The 19,881-nt window shown below is 37.9% G+C and overlaps 1 protein-coding gene across 1 annotated transcript in view; it reads left to right on the forward strand.

Annotated features, from left to right (window-relative positions):
* The first annotated feature begins 8,982 nt into the window (after window positions 1–8,982).
* The window catches only part of slc6a11b (solute carrier family 6 member 11b), a 26,399-nt gene continuing 15,500 nt past the window's right edge, over window positions 8,983–19,881 (forward strand). The window contains exons 1-7 of the mRNA XM_017408670.3: window positions 8,983–9,270; window positions 9,888–10,115; window positions 10,567–10,701; window positions 10,928–11,068; window positions 11,164–11,245; window positions 13,600–13,732; window positions 16,785–16,919. Of these exons, the coding sequence (XP_017264159.1) occupies window positions 9,905–10,115; window positions 10,567–10,701; window positions 10,928–11,068; window positions 11,164–11,245; window positions 13,600–13,732; window positions 16,785–16,919 (837 nt within the window). The 5' untranslated portion in view covers window positions 8,983–9,270; window positions 9,888–9,904. The remainder of the gene's footprint in view (window positions 9,271–9,887; window positions 10,116–10,566; window positions 10,702–10,927; window positions 11,069–11,163; window positions 11,246–13,599; window positions 13,733–16,784; window positions 16,920–19,881) is intronic.

Here is a 19,881-nt window from a genome sequence, read left to right on the forward strand (position 1 = left end):
TTTGTGTGAATTTGTCTCTATATGTGTACGTGTGGTTGCATGTGCACACACACACCATATGTACACACATGCACGTGTTTGAATGCCAGTGTTGGCAATTGTTATAATGGGATAAGAGGAGACTATGGTTCCTGTTGGGAGAATGAGACTTTGGGATTGACATGGGAAAACACACACACACACTTTGCTTTCATTACACTAACAGCTATGTTATTGGTTGACTTTGTATCACCCAAAAGGGGCTGTAAATTTTCTGCAAATTCACCCCTGAATAGATTTAAATGGTTAAAACTAGGAAAATAAATTTGAAATACTTTGTTTTCAAATTCAAATTGTAGCTTCAAACTTGTACATAAATAAATCTATGCTGATTGTTTTCACATCCTGCAGGACTAAGAGCTACTTGAGAAGAATAAATAGTATCACAGGTAAATGGACAGGATGTGGGTGGGCTGTAGTACAATATTCTGACCAGTAGGGGTCGTCTCTGGCCCAATGTTACACCTGCTTTCTCAGATGTTTTAATCATACCTGAACAGCAATAAATCAAAACAACAAAAAAGGGTGGCCCCACATTGGATTGTTCAAACAAGTTGGAAGAAGCTGTTAAGGATAACAGTTATTTGTGGTACAAGGAAAATTATGGAAAAATAAAAAAAAATCCATATTGAATATGGAAAAATGAAATCCTCTAATTAATAATAAATAGTATCTCTGTGGTTTGATTTAGTTTTGTTTAGCTCCCTTTATTATTTTGATACTATTATACAGTGTTGTGCAATTGTTTTAAACTACTATTTATTTCTTTTCATTTCACTTCCAAAGAACCATACTTTTTAAAAAAAGTGGTACTGATTGATAATGTAGTGTACCTGACCATGACAGCATTTTGTGAAGTGCATATTTTCAGGAGAAAATAAGAAATGTCTGGTCAAAACTATTTATAGCAGATGAACAGTGTCTGAAGGGCATGTGTTTAAGAAATAGAAATAAATCCAATAAAAACTCAGCTAAAGTTCTGAGATGCGTCATCTTTCTGTTGATTCTCTACTGTATGTCAAGTTTTCAGCATTTTTTGCTACTTTTACTTTTCAAATAAAACATTTTAGTGAATTGTACATGATAGAATATTAACTTTATTCTTTGAATAAATTTCTAATTAGTTTGTTCAAATGAAAAACCCTTTGGAGCTTTGATGACAGACAAAGTTGTGAAATGGTTTGGTGTAAAATATTTCTCTTGAGAATCTTAGTTCTTATTTCTCTCCTAAAATTAGACACATAATGTGTCAACATTAACACACACACACACAAAGTCAGCCATCGTGCTCTTTTTCTCCATCTCTCTCACACAGATGCATAATCAAACTCAACTCTCCAATGACAGCAGATGGACAGGTCTGTGATTACTGTTTCACCTCTAAACGTCGCAGGTATAATTGCTCCATTCCCCTGTTCACTCTGTCAATACTGAGATGTCAGGCAGTGATAAGTGAAATGACAAAATCAGAGAAAGAACCAGGGAGCATTTCATCTCGAGGTAAGATGGAGCTGGAGAAAAGGAGGGTGATGGATGAAAATGAAAAGCAGAGCAGAAAGAGACCACCAGCTGCCATTAACTGTTTGATATCTTCAGTTTGTCTTCATTACCCATGGTCCATTGCACTCAGGGGTTGTATGGCAGGTGAGCTTGGAGACACATAAAACTGAGGAGGGCTGAATTTATAACACATCTGGTTTAATACGGCCTATCACCCATGAAAACTCTGCAGGCATAAACTGATTGCCTTGATGCTTATTAAGTTAGTGAATATGATGAAAATGATTCTGTGGTGGCAGCTTGTTGTCTGTTTGTGGTGCTTTTGATTAATGTGCATTACCAAAATTACAATTACAAAACAACTTCACAGGGGTGATTTTTTTTATGCCAACAAGATGCCACTGATGCCTTTTTTTTGTCATTTTTATGTTTAATGAACAACAGAATAGCAAAACTTCTAAACAAACTGAGCCAAACCTGAAGAAGAATCATGACTATAACAGTGGTTATCAAAGCTGGGGTCAAGACATCACAGGGGGTCATGAAACATCAAACAGGGGCTTTTGAGAAAATCTACAGAAATCAATAGCATATTTGATCCTAAAGAAAAAGAAGCAGTTGTCCTAAATAGCTAAAAAATAATTGTTGACATGGCTCTTTGTTGAATGGTTTATCAGCAATAAAACAGTTTGGGTCACACGTCTGAGTAGCTTTTATTTCGTAGGTTGAACAGTCTGGGAACCACTAAAGTGGAGCACATAAAATTTGCAACCTTATATCTTCATGAAAACGTTGACTTGACTTGCTCGTTTTATATCACTCTTGTGTGAATTCTTTTTTTAATCTCAGATCCTGTAAACCGTAGGATAAACACAACCTAAAACTTCCCTTGTTTTGACAGAGGCTCACTTCATGCTGTTATCATCCTTTTGGCTGTGATATTTATAGGAGTGTGAACACATTTCTGAGTAGTTGTAGTAGATTCCTCTTTTTCAAAACATACCGAATATTAAGAAGACTTTGTTCAATCCAATACAGGCAAGCACATGACAATAACAGCTGATCCATAACAGTCTATCTGAGCCCGCCTGTTCCAGCACCTGCTGGATCAGTGAGATCACAGGATAACAAAACAAATAATTTAAATCCCATTTCTTTAATGAAAGTGAGGACTAAAAATATATGTCCAAAGAAAAACTTTTAAAGTCTGATTTGTCTCTGTGTGGCTCTGTGATGGACTGGTGACTGGGGTGTACCCCGCCTTATGCCCAGTGACCTCCAGAGATAGGCACCATCTCCCCACGACCCCGCACGTAAAAGCAGGTAAAAAAATGGGTGGATGAACTCTTAAAAAGCCTGGAAAACGATTACTCGAACTACTTAAAAAATTTCAAGAATGTTCGATTCATTTGAAGGAAAAGGGACAATGAAGGGTGACTTTAAACTTTAACTTTTGAGCATACGTATATATGGTTTTTATCTGAACTTTTCCCTTGTCATTAGCTTAAAAAACAAGGACACATTTTTGCCTCTCTTGTCAAACCTAATCCTAACAATTCCAAACCAGCAGAAAACTAAAATGTACCCACATTCTCAAGACATTATGCAGGTAAGCTTGTTTCATTTTCTACTTGCAAAACATTTAGAGAAACCAGCTAATATCAAAAATCTCTGCTTTAATTCTGGACTTGAAGATCACGTGAGGCTGATTCATTAAAGTATCTCAGAATCTATCAGTTTTAAAATTCAGCATAGCAATATCCTCCCACCCCCCTCAGCTCTGTTGACTGCATTGCTAACAAGTCGCACTCACTACTGGGTGGCCTGGTTGGTCGTTGCTCAACTCTCGTCTCCTGCCAAGCATAGAAGACTGTTGGACTCTTGGCCAGGGTCACAGTATGTGTGTGTTCAGTATGTGTGTGTGTTTATGATTGTAGCTAAATTATCTCTAACTTTTACTGATGCTACTTATCTGGTATTGTCACAACACCTTTTGATGGACTCCAGACTAATTGTCACATGAGGATGAAAGAGACGAGGGCTAAATGGTTGCAGCAGATTGGCCGCAGTTAGTTTGTTGAACCTGGGTTTGGGATTTTTTGCAGCGGGCTCTTTTGTTGTGCATTTCCCCTAGTTTCTTTTCTCCTCACTTTCCCTCACAGTTTCTTTTTGTTGTAAGTTAAAATTGTGCATCAATGCGGTCTAAGGCTTTCTCAGTGAAGTGACCCATGTTTAAATGTTCTTGGGGCGTCTCGCTGAATTGCTCAAACAAATTGCTGTTGATATGAAGATGTGGGGGCTTGTCTCTGTTCAGATAGAAGTTTATACACTTGGCTGAGGTTTGGAATCCCAGCGTGCCGGATGGCAGATTTGGCTGCGATTTTGATTTTGTTTTTTTATCAGTCAGTTCAGTTTTATTCTTCGAGTGAACTCAATTTTAAACAATTACACCAAATATACATTTCCAGAAGAATTTTCTCTTTCTCTTGTAGAATAATGCTCCAAATAGCATCCACATGCTTACACTCTTAGTTTTTTTTTCTGCATCCAGCTGAATGAGAGTAGAGTTAAAAGTTTAAAAGCTTTTTGTCATGACTTAAACAGCAGGTGATTTGCATGACAATTTTCTGCAGCATTCTTCAGGACTAAATTTTAGTGTGGTCAGTTTTTCCTGTGCCTTTATGCGGCCTGTTAATGTATTTTGTGTGGAAGAAACATCAAATGATGCACAAAATAGTAAGTTTATGTGAACACATTGAGCCTGTTTATCTTTTAGAAGAGTTTCAGGTTTTGCAGAGCCTTTGTACACAGAGATAAACATCATTAAACTTGCTTTGTATACAGCACCCCTAACTGATGTAACAGGAGGTCTTCTGTGCCCTCTGTCCTCACTCCAACTACCTCCATGTCCTCTCTAACTGCATCCATATATCTCCTCTTTGTCTTTTTCCACGGCAGCTGCGTCTCTAACATCCTTCTACCAATATAACCACTGGCCCTCCTCTGCACATGTCCAATCTCAGTCTGGCCTCTCTAACTTTATCTCCTAGTCATTCAACCTGTATCTGATGACCTCTTTCCTAATCTTATCCATCTTTGTCACTCCAACCATCCTTATCACTCTCCAGTTTCAGTGAACAGATTTAATTTAATTTAATTATTTTCAGGCCTGTATGGTAGAGTTCTGCAGAAATGATTTTCCTTCTGGAAGGTTCTCCTTTCTCTACAGATGAACATGGAAATTGTGTCAGAATTACTATCTTGGTCACCTCCCTGCCTAAGACCCTTCTACCCCAATCACTCAGATTGGCTGAACAGCCAACTCTGGAAGTCCTAGTGGTTCCAAACTTCTTACATTTACTGAAGACGTAGGCTACTGTGCTCATTGGGGCCTTCAATGCAGCAGAAATCTTTCTGTATTCTTCCCCAGAGCTGTGCCTCAATACAGTCTTGTCGTCAAGGTCTGCAGGCAGTTCTTTGGACTACAAGACTTGGTTTGTGCTCTGACATACATTGTTAATATGGGGCTTTAAATAGGCAGGTGAATGCCTTTCCAAATCATGACCAATCTGATGACTTTACAAATGGCAGAAACGTCTGAAGGATGATCAGTGGAAACAGGATGCACATAGGCTCATTTCTGAATGTCATGGCAAATGTTAAATTTATACATTTTTATTGTTTTTCAAACATTCAATCAATTCTTTTTTACTTTGTCATTATGGGCAATTGTGTGTAGAATTTTGAGAGAAAAATTAATTGAATTCATTATTGGATGTTCATTTACAACTGAATAACTTTTGGAGTCAAACCAATTCAAGTACTCAATATTCAATACTTTGGGTGCTTACAGATTGAGCAAAGCTTCACAATAAATTAGAGTGCATGTAATTATGTATAACAATATTTTTTAGATTTGACCTAAAGAACTAAAGCTGCCACAAGATGATTGTAGTTTAAAACTCACAAACATGAAAGGCGACAGGTGACATGCCTTCCTTTAAGGAAGACTAGGTCTTTTGTTTTTATTCTGTTTTTTCTATTTCTGTCCTCTTTATAACTTATCCAAGTTGTTTCTTCCTTCTCTGCATGTAACACAACTTTTTCCATCCACTTGCAATTTTTCTTTTTTTACTTGGAGATACACTCTTAATTTCTCTTTTACTCTGTTTGCACAATCCTGAACATACAGCAATTAGTTTCTCATTTTAACAACAACTGGAACGGCTTTCTGATGCCTCAGGATCCACTGTGTAGCATCTTTTTTGTTTTAAAGTCAGTAGAATAATGATTAAGTAGAATGACCTGTAACCATTATGTCAACAGTGAGGAAGACAAAGGTTTTCTGCTTCCGATTCGTCTGGCAGTGGTTGATAAAAGTTATTTTGTGGACTTAATCTGATCTCTTTTACCAATGGGAACATTAGAGCGTCTGAAGCGGCTCTGTACCTGCACACATTGTTGGATTTCATTCTTAAAAATTCACCTTCTGATAAAGTTGTGTGGGGAGACATGACTCTGCTTGAAAAGCACACCGAGTTCTTGCCAGCCACTTTGGGTGGCCATGGTTCTTATGCAGGGCACTTCCTTTACGCTTCTAATGACAAGTGACCCCTGCGTGAACGGATTCTTAGAGACTAGGTCAGGCTTTTGGATTCAGGGGAGTTCTTAGTGCACCCGTCTATCACGCCTGGAAACCAGGCAATCAAAATGTGTATGAACAAACCCAACAACCTCTCAATTTAAAGCCACAGGAAAACAATTGTTTTCCAAGCAGCATGGGTTATTAAGACATTATGATGGGTTGATCATTTATCATTACAGTCTGACAACGGTACTGAGATGTTGTTGAGGAAATTTGGATGGCGTCAATGAGTGCAGAGTGACTTCTAGAAGAGACAAAGGGTTCTGAGTTGGTATGCTGCGAGCAAAGACTCAGGAGCAACTGAGAAAGAAAAAAAACCTGTTGACATCAGTTTATAAATCAAATGGGGTCAGTGCTTCTTTGAAGATTAGGTGTGACTTTCCACTGAAGAAACACATTTAAATAATAACAATGTATACAGGAAATGTATATTTATATTCTTTAAAATACATATCTACAAAATTTTACACACTGGGTTATGTTTATATTTACTAGAGCCAGTCATGTAATGTATCATTAGGCCAGAAACAGTCTTTTTAGAAATATATTTTTCAATGCTACTTTATTAAAAACACTGCATCTATCACATCAAAGATGGACTATTGCAATTCTTTATTATCAGGATGTCTCTAAAAAGTCTTCAGTTGATTAAATTCAATTAATTAATTCAGTTAATTAATGATGCTGCCAGAGTTCTGGTAATAATTAGAGAGATCATATTTCTCCAAATCTTACTTCTAATGTATAAAGCTCTCAACAGCCAAGCTCTATCTTATATTAAATATCTTATTGTCCCATATTTTCCTAACAGAGCACTTCACTCTCAGACTGCAGGTTTACCTGTGGTTCCTAGAGTTTGTAAAAGCAGAATGGGAGGTAGAGCTTTCAGCTATCAGGCTCCTCTCTTGTGGGGAACCAATTTCCAGTGTCTGTCTGTGAGGTTAACGCCTTGTCTAGTCTTTTTTACTCTTGTCTACCAGGCGTAAGACTTTCCTTTTCAATAAATCCTATAGTTAGGGTTATCTTGGGTTTCCTGAGCTATTCCTTAGTTATGCAAACTGGCCACATTTCCTCACTCTGCTGCTGTCTTTACTCTCTCCATGTTTATATGGGCAATTTTTGTTGTCATTAACTTTGTGTCCTCTGCTTGTCTTCCCATAGAAACTACACCTGGACCATTTGCTACTGTATTTGTCTGTGTCTCTCTTCTGTCCTCTAGACCCCCAGATGGTTGAGGCAGATGGCTGCTCATCCTAAGCCTGGTTCTGCTGAGGATTCTTGCTGTGTTGCTCAGAGTGGGAGATTGTGACAAAGGGAAGATCTGACAAGAATCTGGCTTTCTTTGAAAGATAACTTTTACATAATGTGCATGTTTTATATTATATTTGCATTGAAATTAAATTTGAATCTATATTTGTTTTTAACTGAATTTGGACTTGTTATTCTTGCTGTGTAGTGCTTTGGGAGGACTTTTGTTGTGAATTGGTGCTATATAAATAAACTGAATCTGTGGACAACCATTCCATCACTGGTTCAGAGCAGCCCTCTCTCTTAAATTAATGTGAGCTAGTGTTTTACTGAAATTTGCTAATTTGTTGGTCTTTATGTTGGATTAGCATGAATAAACATTCATATTGGGATTGTTTTGAATGATAACAGTATAAAAAATGTTATTTAAAAAGCATCACCTGTACAGGTGCTGGTCATAAAATTAGAATATCATGAAAAAGTAGATTGATTTCAGTAATTACATTTAAAAAGTGAAACTTGTATATTATATTCATACATTACATACAAACTCATATATTTCAAATGTTTATTTTGTTTAATTTTGATGATTACAAATGACAACAAATGAAAATCTCAAATTCAACATATCAGAAAATTAGAATATTACTGAAGACCAATAAAAACAAAGGATTTATAGAAATGTTGGCCAACTGAAAAGTATGNCCTAACCCTAGCCCTGGGCCAAAAGACCCTAACCACTCAAACCGTGAGGAGACCCTAACCCTAGCCCTGGGCCAAAAGACCCTAACTCCTCAAACCATGAGGAGACTCTAACCCTAACCCTGGGCCAAAAAGCCATAACCCCTCAAACCCTGAGGAGACCCTAACCCTAGCCCTGGGCCAAAAAGCCCTAACCCCTCAAACCCTGAAGAGACCCTAACTCTAGCCCTGGGCCAAAAGGCCCTAACCACTCAAACCGTGAACCTAGAAAACCTGTTTGTAGAGTTGAGTCAAATACCTTCATGTCTCACAGTGATCTAATTACTACTCACACCCATTCTGTGTATTTATAGACTTATGTACAGTTTTCATACACACAACATTTTGTACATTTGTACATTCAAATTTATTTTGTGGACATCTTTTAATGAACATTTTCTAACTTTGCAGTTTGGCATTTTTTTAAAATAGCTATTTAATACTGACTTTTCTCTTTAGTCCTTTTGATTGCTGCTGCACCAATAACAATTTCCCAAACTGCTGGACAATTATTGATTTATTCTATTTAATTATATTATATTATATTATTGATCTCATCTTTACAAAAACATGTTTGTCATTTAGTTAATTATTGTCTGATTTGACCACTCAGATGTGTTTAAATGTGAGTTAGACCATCCTTAGGAATTTGACTGTATGAAATCCTAGATGAACATTGAATACAGTTTTTTTTGTGTGTTTTAGAACCGTTCTAAACCAGCTGCTGTAAACGTTTCTCCCTGCAGCCCCCTGCGCTCTGTGCCCCCTGGTAACTCTGCTGTGAGAGCTGGACTGGTTTCCACTCGGCTAGTTTCCAAGTGGAGGCGCCTGAGAGCAGCGCACAGGCTGAGTGGGAGCGCAGTCGCAGGTTATCCATCGCCTTGTGCGAGCTCTCTGCCACGTCTGGGATCCTCCTTTATAAAGACGTGAGACTTAACAAAACCCTCCTCATTCATCTGCGGGTGCAGATTGTTTTCTTTTCTTCTTCTTCTTCTTTTGTGACCTCTTCCCTCTCTTCGCCGCCCCCCAATCAGGCAATTGTTTGTGCGCATCATCCCAGCAGCCAAAAGGTTTGCAAACTGTTCTTTAGGAAACTGGTGAGTACAGACACTTTGTTTTCTCTTTGCATGTTCTGTTCTGTTTCACACTCAGGTGCAAAATTTTAACACCTCATAAACAGAAAATTGTAAAGTTGGTTGATTTCTACATGTTATGTTACTTCATTTTTAAAGGTTTTATATTAAGTTTTGTCAAATGTATTGGGTTAAAAAAAAAGAGATTCGATACATTTATATTGTACTTACATTTTCCTCTGGATATTAATGTTTAGTTTAGTTTAAGTGTGATGAGGTATTATACCTGGTTCTGTGACAGTGCTGCTTATGAAGACGGCCATTTAAAAGCTGTAACCCAAACTGCTCTCACTTGGCTTAAATTTTCAGAAACTCTGAACTATATGTGCTTTGTTTTAACCTGATTTTGGAAGTTCTTTTTTGTTGTTTTTTTTTGCTTATTTGTAGGTTTTATTTCATCTTTTCCCTTTTTAATAAGAATTTCCCATCAACCTGCCAGGACCTACAGATGAAAATAAGTTCTTATGGCTAAATCTGGCACACTTTCAGGATGTTCATTACTGTGCATTATCCTTTTTTAATGAATAAAACCAAGGTTCTAACGTTATCATTTGCCTTTTTCCTTCAACTCCCTCTCTCAGCGGGCTGCCCAAGCGTCATGACAGCTGAGAAGAGTGGGCCCGTTATAAACGGAAAACCAGAGGATGGCAAAGACACGGAAGGGTCCAGCTCCAGCCTGGACAGCTATGAGTACAATGAGAGGGGCATGTGGAACAACAAGATTGAGTTTGTCCTGTCTGTGGCTGGAGAGATCATTGGGCTGGGCAATGTTTGGAGGTTTCCTTACCTCTGCTACAAGAATGGAGGAGGCAAGCTTTCCTTTAGTCCTGCAACCATAAAAATAAATACACCTTTAAACCTTTAAAAGATTACTTAATTGAAAATTAATTTGTAAACAAGATGGTTTTACCGAGAGAAACTGATCAGTCAAGCTGAAACCAGAAGCACAGAGCCTTTTGTAACCTTTCAAAGCTGTTTAACTAAGAAATACAGTAGGTATAATGATGTCAATAAGAGAGGCAGGTTTCCTCATTAGGCCCCATTAGGCTGCACAGTGTGGTGCTGCCTCATGCTTGAAAAGGTCACCATGTAGTGCTATTGTAGCATCATTATGAGCATTTTCATCTGCTTTTTTTATTAGCTTCTTATGTTGAACACCTAATATGATTTAAAAAGATTACTTTGAACTGCTCTGATGCCAGATTGTTTCACATATGTGTATTAATCACATTTATTTTTGTTTCTTGTGTGTGTATGAAGGTGCCTTCTTTGTTCCTTATGTCATCTTCTTTGTGTGTTGCGGTATCCCTGTGTTTTTCCTGGAGACGGCCTTGGGTCAGTTCACGAGTGAGGGAGGCATCACCTGTTGGAGGAAAGTCTGCCCGTTGTTCGAGGGTGAGAATACTATCATTTTATCTTCTTTAAGTTGTGCTTTGAATTTTAATTATCAAAGAAAAGATTAGGAAGTCAATAAAAATATTTGGTTGTCTCCTTGACATAACTGTAATATATTGTTGTTTTTCTGTGATGGTTATAAGATACAAACGTGTTCTCTGAAGTTTTATCAACTTTTGAAAAAATTGATGGCTAAAATGTGATGCAACTCTTTTTTTCTTTGCAGGTATTGGCTATGCAACACAGGTGATTGAAGCTCATCTAAATGTGTACTATATCGTAATCTTAGCCTGGGCCATTTTCTACCTCTTCAACTGCTTCACCACCGAGCTGCCGTGGGCCGGCTGTGGACATTACTGGAATACAGGTACGAGGAAGAGACAAGGAACAATAACAACAGTTAAACATGTTTCAAACAAAAAGAGAACAGAAAACACTAATGAAAACTTGTCATATTTACAGAAAACTGCGTTGATTATTATGGAGAAAACGCCACCAACATCACAAACCCCAACGCAACTTCTCCAGTCATTGAGTTCTGGGAGTAAGTACATTTTTATTTCCTATGATCCATAAAAGAGGTGTTTTCAACTTAAAACATAGTCACCGTTTGTCTTTAGAAATTGCACCTTGTCCCGTCAGGAAGTGTCATGTTCCTATTTATTGTGCCATACTGTAGGAAAAAAACGAGGACTTTAGCCTGCTCGCTGACCTAACCCCCCTCAATAATTAGTCAGCCCTTTTCATATTTGTGTGTCAGCAGGCTCTGGTAGGCCGGCTGTCTCCCAGCAAGAGCCATGTATGTGGCAGCAGATCATGTCTTGTTAGTGTGTAACGCTGACGACACTTCCTGTCTCACTGCCAATAGCTGTGTTCAGTCTGCTGGCTCAAATCTAATTTACAAACTATTTATAAGGATCTATTACATATACTGAAATCTACACAAACTTAACATCTTGTGTTTTCTTGCAAGTGAATTAAAATTTGACAGCAAAACTAATACAGAAAAATGACCTAAAACCTGAGAAAGATGAGGCCAAAGAACCAGTTGGAAAACATCAAAACTTAACAAACTTTATTATTCAAATAAGTCTTAAAATAACTGATCACATAAAAATAATATGATCTTAATTTTGCACATTAAAAGTTTAACAATCTCTTTTTGTGTATACTTTTCAGAAACCAAATTTACTTGGCTTTGTAAACAATATCTTAATTATGTTTGCTCTGCATTCCAATAAACTGAACTTTCAATATTATTAAAAATGATCAATAAACCTGCTAATACACATCAATCCTAATTCATATGCCACATTATTTAAATAACAAAAAAGTAAATAAAACAAAAATTCACATACATCACAATACCCACACCAGCATATATACACACATCCTGCCCTTTTGGCTGACCAGGGTGAGACAGGGGTCCTGTGTTGAACCAAGCTTGTGGCCATCCACCAAGAACATGTCATGATGATCAATGGCTGGTCAGAAGCCCTGGGGGTGAACTTGGTAGCAAAGATTTGGCATTGCCATGTGCCTCTGTGGCTCAGACTCCTGCTTCTCATCCTTCATCAGTGCTGTTGCTTGGTTATGCTTTAACAAACAGGAAACACACTCTGGACTCACCGTTGTTATGTTATCTGCAGTTCTGACCTCATCAGATACGAGGTCAGAATTGCAGATAACATAACATATATTCTGCATGTCGAAGTGAGTCAGGACATCCCAAGTTTGACAGCCGTTTGCACCCAGCTGTGTAAATGGCAGCTCTAATAGGTGCTGTTGTCGCACCATCGCTTCTCCCCAGGAAGCTCTACATTCTCTGTGGTGTACAAATTTATCTAAAATCTGTCCAAAATGTGCACCTTGTCTACTGCAGGTTTGTTAACAGTTTACATCAGGATGGTTTCACTTAAGCACCTGTTCTGCTCTTCAAGTCAAAGAGATAATTCAGTGTTGGTCTGTGATCTGTTGCCAGTAATGACCAATATGAAACATGCTGCAGAACAGGACATAGACTGAACAGGACATAGGGTGCACTCGTCCAAGAAATTATTACCAAATAAAGTAGGACAGCATATATAAGTGAAGTTGTTCTAACTTTGTCCTTATAGTGTATAGAATGTAGAAGTAATTTCACTTCTGAATCTTCTTCTGCAGATCCTTTATAGTTTTTTTTTCTTTACATAAAGATCAGAACTAAATTTCTGAGAAGCCATTACTGCAGTTCTTTCCCTTCAGCGTTGTGTTCCTCTCTAAATTATGAACAAGTGGTGGATGAAAGCTTTGGTGAGGGGAGACATATTTATGTAATGCTCTGTTGCTCAGTGAAAAAACGAGTATGTATGATTTAAATGGGATTCTGGCAGTAGAAAAAAAATTGTAAAAGACTTTTTGGGTTTTCACTAACAAAAAACAGTATGAAACAGCAGTTTTCTTTTCTAATCTAGTACAAAAAAAACAAACTTCTTATATTTCTCCTTTTGCCCATTTTATTTCTGAAAAATATGGATATAGAAAAATCTGTGTTATTACTTTATTAGTCTTTAAGAGACATTTGGAACTGAACAAGATAGAAGCAATGCTTAAATTTGTGATTTTAGAAATTTACCACTTGATATACTCAGGGAAGTTGACCAACCAGCAGAAGAAATGGCATTACTATTTATACTCAGCAGCTGCACGCATATATTTATTTTTCATCAGCCTCTCTCAGTGTTGTAACTTATTTAGCATGGCTAAACGCCTCCAGACTGAGTTCAGAGAGTCTGTTAAAGCTTTGCTTTTGGGTTCAGTTGTTTGTCTCCCATTTTCTCACAATGTTTTTAAATTATGTGTTTACATATTATCAGACAAAAAAAAGAGTAATCATCTGTGTTCCCTGGGCCAAATCAGACGCAGAGTGCTGAAGATATCAGATGGCATTGAGCACATGGGGGGGGTGCGTTGGGAGCTGGCCATGTGTCTGGCTCTGGCCTGGTTCATCTGCTACTTCTGCATCTGGAAGGGACCCAAGTCAACTGGCAAGGTAAGACCAAGCAGCTTACTGTTGTGTGTGCCTTAATGTTCTTCAGAATGAGCACCAAAGGGAATCATCATGTGGTTTTACATCAGTGTAAAAGTTCAGTGTTTGCGATATATTTATGAATTTAAAGAGTGTTCAAACAGTTATTTAATTTGAAATGATAGTTTAGATTTATTGGAGTGGGCTTAGGTGGAACGTTTGTGAACACATTTATTTTTTTTTTTATATACACATCACATTTTACCTGTTGTAGATAGTTGTTTGGAGAACTAGAGTTTAATCTAATTGGAGCTAACATTAAAGGGTGTTTCTGCAATCTTAAAACAACTCTAATCTTAAAAATTTCAAAGCAGTTCACATAATTATTGTTTTAGAAACCTTTATACATAATGTGACTTTTTACATGGAATTCTGTCAGGTTTTTTTATGAGTGCAAACAGCAGCTGTTGCTAGCTGTATCCCTCACGGTGCAGCCTAAGGCACTTATGATAGATATACTATGATCCTGCCAGAATAACTATATATTGTAAGATCAATGATGATAAAAGGTTTATTTATAAGGTAGCTTTTACTTGAATTGCTTTGAAACCCATTTTGGTCTTGGTCCTATTTGAACTAACCATTTACTCATCATTCAAGTCAGATTTAAACTCTTTTTCTTAAAGCTGAGGTCATTCAAGGAGCAGGTAAGATATTAATTGTTCAGGATTTTTCCACAGAACCAAATAATAAAATAACTAAACTATCCCTTCCAGACCAAAGTAAAAAAAATAAAAAAAGTTGTATTCTTCAAACAACTCTCTCACAGGAAGCCACATGAATTTTCTCCTGCAAACACAGAACAAAAGGGATGTCTGTACACCCTACTTCTTTCCCTCCATTCACACTTTCCATTTTAATTCTTTCCTTGAGTCTCCTTTGGCAGACTTGCAGCAGACAGTAAGGACTCTACACCTTCCTTTTAGTGCTCAGTGGCTCTAAATACCTCCTCACAGATTCAATGAGCCAGAATGAGTAGAAAGATAGAGATAGTCTGAAAAAGGAGAGGAAAGAGACATGTGTGTGTGTGGGGAAAAATTAATGGGTTCACATTCTGCATGATGGGAGGGGGCAATGCCTATATCTCCATAAAGTGCCCTTTGTTTGGCTGTGAAGTAAGAGGGGAGAATGCTTCTTCATGGCTGGGCTTTAGCAGCTGGTCCAAGATTGATTCTTGTATTTACTGGAGGAAAAGGGAGCGTTCATGAGGAGCATGTAGAGTGTATCCTCAGCCTCTTCCTCCGCCGCCTCTCTCTAACTCTCTCCTGCTATGAGAAATTAACCACAGCTCAGTTGTTGCAAGAGAGGGGTACTTTTTTTCCTTTTTTTAATCGGCCCTACAGCTCATTCAGTTCAGCTTCTGCTAAGCTGTTTGCTTTTGTTGGCCGCATTTGCTAGCCTTTCTCACATCTAAGCCCTGCTGCTAGATTTACAACGAGGCCGGGGCAAGTTCGACCAGGAAATTTGTGGCAGCTTAGATGTTTACCCGTGGTGAGCGGGAGAGAGCATGTGGAGCATCAGAAAAAGTTCATGAAGGGATCGAAAATTGTTCTTTTCATCTCCAGAGAGATAAAGACAGAGAGTGAGAGGAGGTTTACGATGTGTAATCGTTTGATTTGACAAATTAAACGAAGGTACTGCTGGGAAAGACACACGTTTCCCACACTCTCTCTCTGGAGATCTTTGTTGGATTAAAAGGGTTTATGGTGGATAGCCTCATGGATGCTTGGTGTTCAAAGGAGACCTCTATCAGGATTTTTTTCTTTTTACTGTAACCTTTAAATCAAGATTTTAGGGTTGAGGATGGTTCAGGATGTTCAGTCAAGAAGAATGTCTTTGTGTTTTTTCTTTGTGAATGAGTGAGTAAATCACAGCCCCATGCTGTTAAAGTGAACTGAACTTCTGTGGTGTTGGAAGAAGAAGTTCTCACCATCAGTGCACTTCCTCCTCCCAGAAGCGTAAAAGGAGTAGCCATTCATGATACCACGGTGTTCTGCAACTGCTGCATGTGTTTGTAGTATGTTCACTCTTATTTCTATGTTTTGAATGAAATCGTGTGTGTTCGTTTGTGTGTGTGTGTGTGTGCACTCGTGCACTTCTGTCCGAGCTTCAAAGAGCAGCACATTTTCCCACACTGCCAGGATCACTCCTCTGGGCTTCTCCTGTTAAAGAGATGGGGGCCAGAGGAGCTCTCTTTTCTTTTCAGGCTCCTGGCCCGGCTCTGTTCTGTCCTGTTCTGTCCTCAATTGGACTTTGACTGAGTGCCAGAAAGCCAGGGGATGTATGTTGCTCCCCTCTGCCTTCCAAGAGGCCGAAGTCTTTGTTTGAGAAGACTTGAGATGTTGAGCACAATTCTGTAAACCTAAAAGGTTCAATAAAAAGACCTGATTTGATAGTTAGGGAGTACTTGCTACTGTATACCTAATGCTACTAGATGGATCAATAACTGTATTTTATGTTGTTGCTGACAGGAGCGGAACTGGTATGTGAGAGCTTTTGCTTTATACATAATAAATGCTAGGGAGTCTATGATTAGCTGAACGTAAAATAACAGTTTTAATGATTCAACATTAGCTCTAATCATAGTATTATTAAATTTAGAAAGTCAACAGTTGATACCATACATTCAAAACACTATTTCTTTACTGTGTCTACTTACAACAGTTTTAGCACATAAACCAGTTTGTTTATTGTAAAACAGACATTTATCTTGTCTGACCAGAATATACTGTATGTTAATTAGAATCTTGTCTTTACCCTTCATTGTTGACCAAAAAATCAGAGCAATCTAATTAAACAAATAAGTAATTTATCATTTTGAAAGACAGACAGTCTTGTAAAATTACATCCATGAAAAAGTACTTCCATTTTGCAATTTTAGGACCAAAAATGCACAAACTTTCAACAGTTAGGCTTTTCAGTACTAGTTGTCATGGGTGAGTTTTATAGAGTGAGGGGAGACGGTACTGCTGAATTTTCTGTAATCTGGTTAACAGAAACATATTTATTCCTGCAGGTTGTGTATGTGACGGCTACCTTTCCATATTTTATGTTGATGATCCTGTTGATCAGAGGAGTCACGCTGCCTGGAGCTTTTGACGGCATCAAGTTCTACCTCTACCCAGACATTTCACGTCTCTCCGACCCTCAGGTAGGTTTTGACCCTCTGGGTTTGTAACTTGGCGGAAATCTTTAATTATGATGAATGTGGTGACATATATAACATGAAAAAAATGACAATGGCAAAGATGTTGTTTGACAATTTTGGACTGGTGTAGGTGCTTCAGCTTTGATTTAATACTGGTGCCGCTGTTTCAATTGTTGCAGTTTTAGATTTAAGCTCATTTCCCTTTAACAGTTACCAGAAAAAACACACTTACACTGAGTCACCTATGTAAAAGTTTTCCAATTTTAGAGCGTTATGTTGTAAATATCTTATTTGCACACAATGCAGCGATAAAAATAAGATGCTGAATTTATTTTTTATTTAAAGCAGTCACCATGTACATAAACAAATACTGGTGGTAATTAATATTTACTGGGAATGGCTCTAATCATGCTGACTGGGATTTAAAGGAATTTTCAAATCAAGGTCCTTGATGCAATGTGTTATAAGACTTGATAAACAATTCACATTATAAATACTTCTTTAAATCATACATTAAAAAAATGTGAATGCATTCATCCCTTTTCTGATATTAATTAAATTACCGAATGTCAGCTTTGATAAACTGACTACTTGGTAAACTGGATCAATGCAATGTTTTTTTGTTGGCAGTTTTATGATTATTAAATAGTAGCAAAGTAAAGCAGGGGGTCTGAAAAGCTGCAGTCCCACCTGTTTGCAGTTGAGTCGCTGCCAGAAGGACAGGTGGTGTTCATGTAACATAAATCCATCCACTCTTGAGACCCGTTCAACCTGTTCAGGATTGCGGTTGTTGGTGCCTTTCTCCAGGGGTCAGTGAGCGAGAGGCAGGGCACACCCTGGACAGGTCTCCAGTCCTTTACAGGGCCACATAGAGACAACCATTCAGTCTCCCAACAACACCTAGAAACAATTTAGAGCTGCCAAATAATGTACCATGCATGTTTTTTTGACTGGGGGAGGAAAGGGGAGTATCCTGAGCAAACCCAAGTGTTCACATGGAGAACATAGAAATTCCATGCAGAAAGGCACCAATCAGGAGTCGAACCCAGGACCTACTGCTGAGAGGCAACAGTGCTAACTACCATTGTTTAGCCTCGTTTTGTTACAATTATCATCATTCCTGAACGGTAAAATACCAAAAATAACAAGAGTGCAACAAAATGCTTTGCCTCATTCTAAGTAATGATTTTTATCGTGAGCTATTTGAGTATAGTTAGAAACTTTTGGCTTTATTTCTGCTTCCCGCTCCCGTTGGAGCGATGCTCTCATGGGTTAATTTGTCTTGATACTTCCTGCTGCTAGATAAAAAACTGTCAGATAAAAAATGAGTTTCAACAATGTGCAGGGCTAATAGAGGTGGGACAATTAACATTTATTTCAAACAGACAGACACAGACGCAAACTGAGACTTCTCGACCTTGTCTGATACGGCAGGCAGCTTGGGCTGCTAGGCAACAGAGCACCAGGGAAATGTCAGTGGATAAGGTGTCATGACAACATGGACTGAAAAAGAGAGTTAGAGTAAGAAGAAAAACTAACAAGTACATATAAATGACTGTATTACTTTTATTTTGTGAAGATATTTTTAATGTTCATGTTGCTGTAGGATAAATTTATTGTTGCTGTTTGGATATCAAGGTTTTTGTTTTCTTAAATTAAGATTCAGTTATACCTAAATAAAGGCATAGGTGTAGTTGAAGTGAATGAGTGAAAATATGGTTGAACATGAGTGCAGTGCCCATTTAAACTTATACATTTAAGGCCATATTCATTAAAATTTCTCTCCCAACACGTTACACAACATTCAGTTCAAAGCTCATTTTGCAGCCCTTCAGAATATTTTTTAGCATTGTTTCAGTTTATGTTTAATTTTTGTGGACAGAGCTTTCAAAGAAGTAATAGAGAAATAAGTCTCAGTGGATGAATAAAAAATGTTGACTCTTTTGACTAAACTTGAAATTTTAGTGGTCTATTTATTATTGTGTACTTATGTTTGATTTACAATGTTTATATTTTCGTTTTCTGTTTGGTTAAGTCCAGAAAATGTCCACAAAATTTTAAAATTCTAACTTTGCAAAATTACTACTAACATCTGGGAATCTGCAAAAATGTACAGAGCTGGGAGTGAAAACAGGCGGATGTATCGCAGCATTTCAGTAAACTCCTATTTGACAATTTTCTCTTTCTAGTCTTCAATGTATCTATAAACACCTGCTTTTCACTCCTCAACTGCAACAACCAGTTCAGGTGGTAAATTGGCACGAATGTAAGAACAAGAAGAGTTTGGTACCTTTATAATTAATTAAATTCAGTTTGAAAGTGGGCACTCTGACAGTTCAGTCAAAAACCTCTTGCCAAGAAAAAGTGTTATAAACAAACGTTTCCCTTCCTAATGCAATCTTTAATTGGATATTAAACTATCATATTCTTGTAATCTTTAGACATTTTATTATTATTATTATTTTAAAGGACAAAACAGATAATGCTTTGTTAAAACGTCCTCCTTTGCACCATATGTGGGGCAAACATCTGTGCTCCCAAAGAGGAACAAAGAAAAACTGAGCAAATCATAGAAGAAAGCTGTAAAAATGGGACTTGCAACATGTTGTTAAAATTCAAGTGCTAAAATATGTCATGCAGCAAAATGCGAAAAACAGTCAGAACACAAACGGTTTTGGGGTATTACTGCAGAAAACTATATCCACACAGTTCTAGTGAGTCAAGAATATCAAAAAAAAAAATTCCCTTCTCACCCTCCGCGGGTGGTCTATTTTAATCCTCTGAGCTCGGGTCCTCTACCAGAGGCCTGGGAGCTTGAGGGTTCTGCGCAGTATCTTGGCTGTGCCTAGAACTGCACATTTCTGGACTGAGATGTCTGATGTTGTTCCTGGGATCTCTTGTAGCCACTGCTCCAGTTTGGGGGTGACTGCCCCTAGGGCCCCGATGACCACAGGCACCACTGTGG

Source organism: Kryptolebias marmoratus, linkage group LG4 (genome assembly GCF_001649575.2).
Source record: "Kryptolebias marmoratus isolate JLee-2015 linkage group LG4, ASM164957v2, whole genome shotgun sequence".
Lineage (NCBI taxonomy): Eukaryota > Metazoa > Chordata > Actinopteri > Cyprinodontiformes > Rivulidae > Kryptolebias > Kryptolebias marmoratus.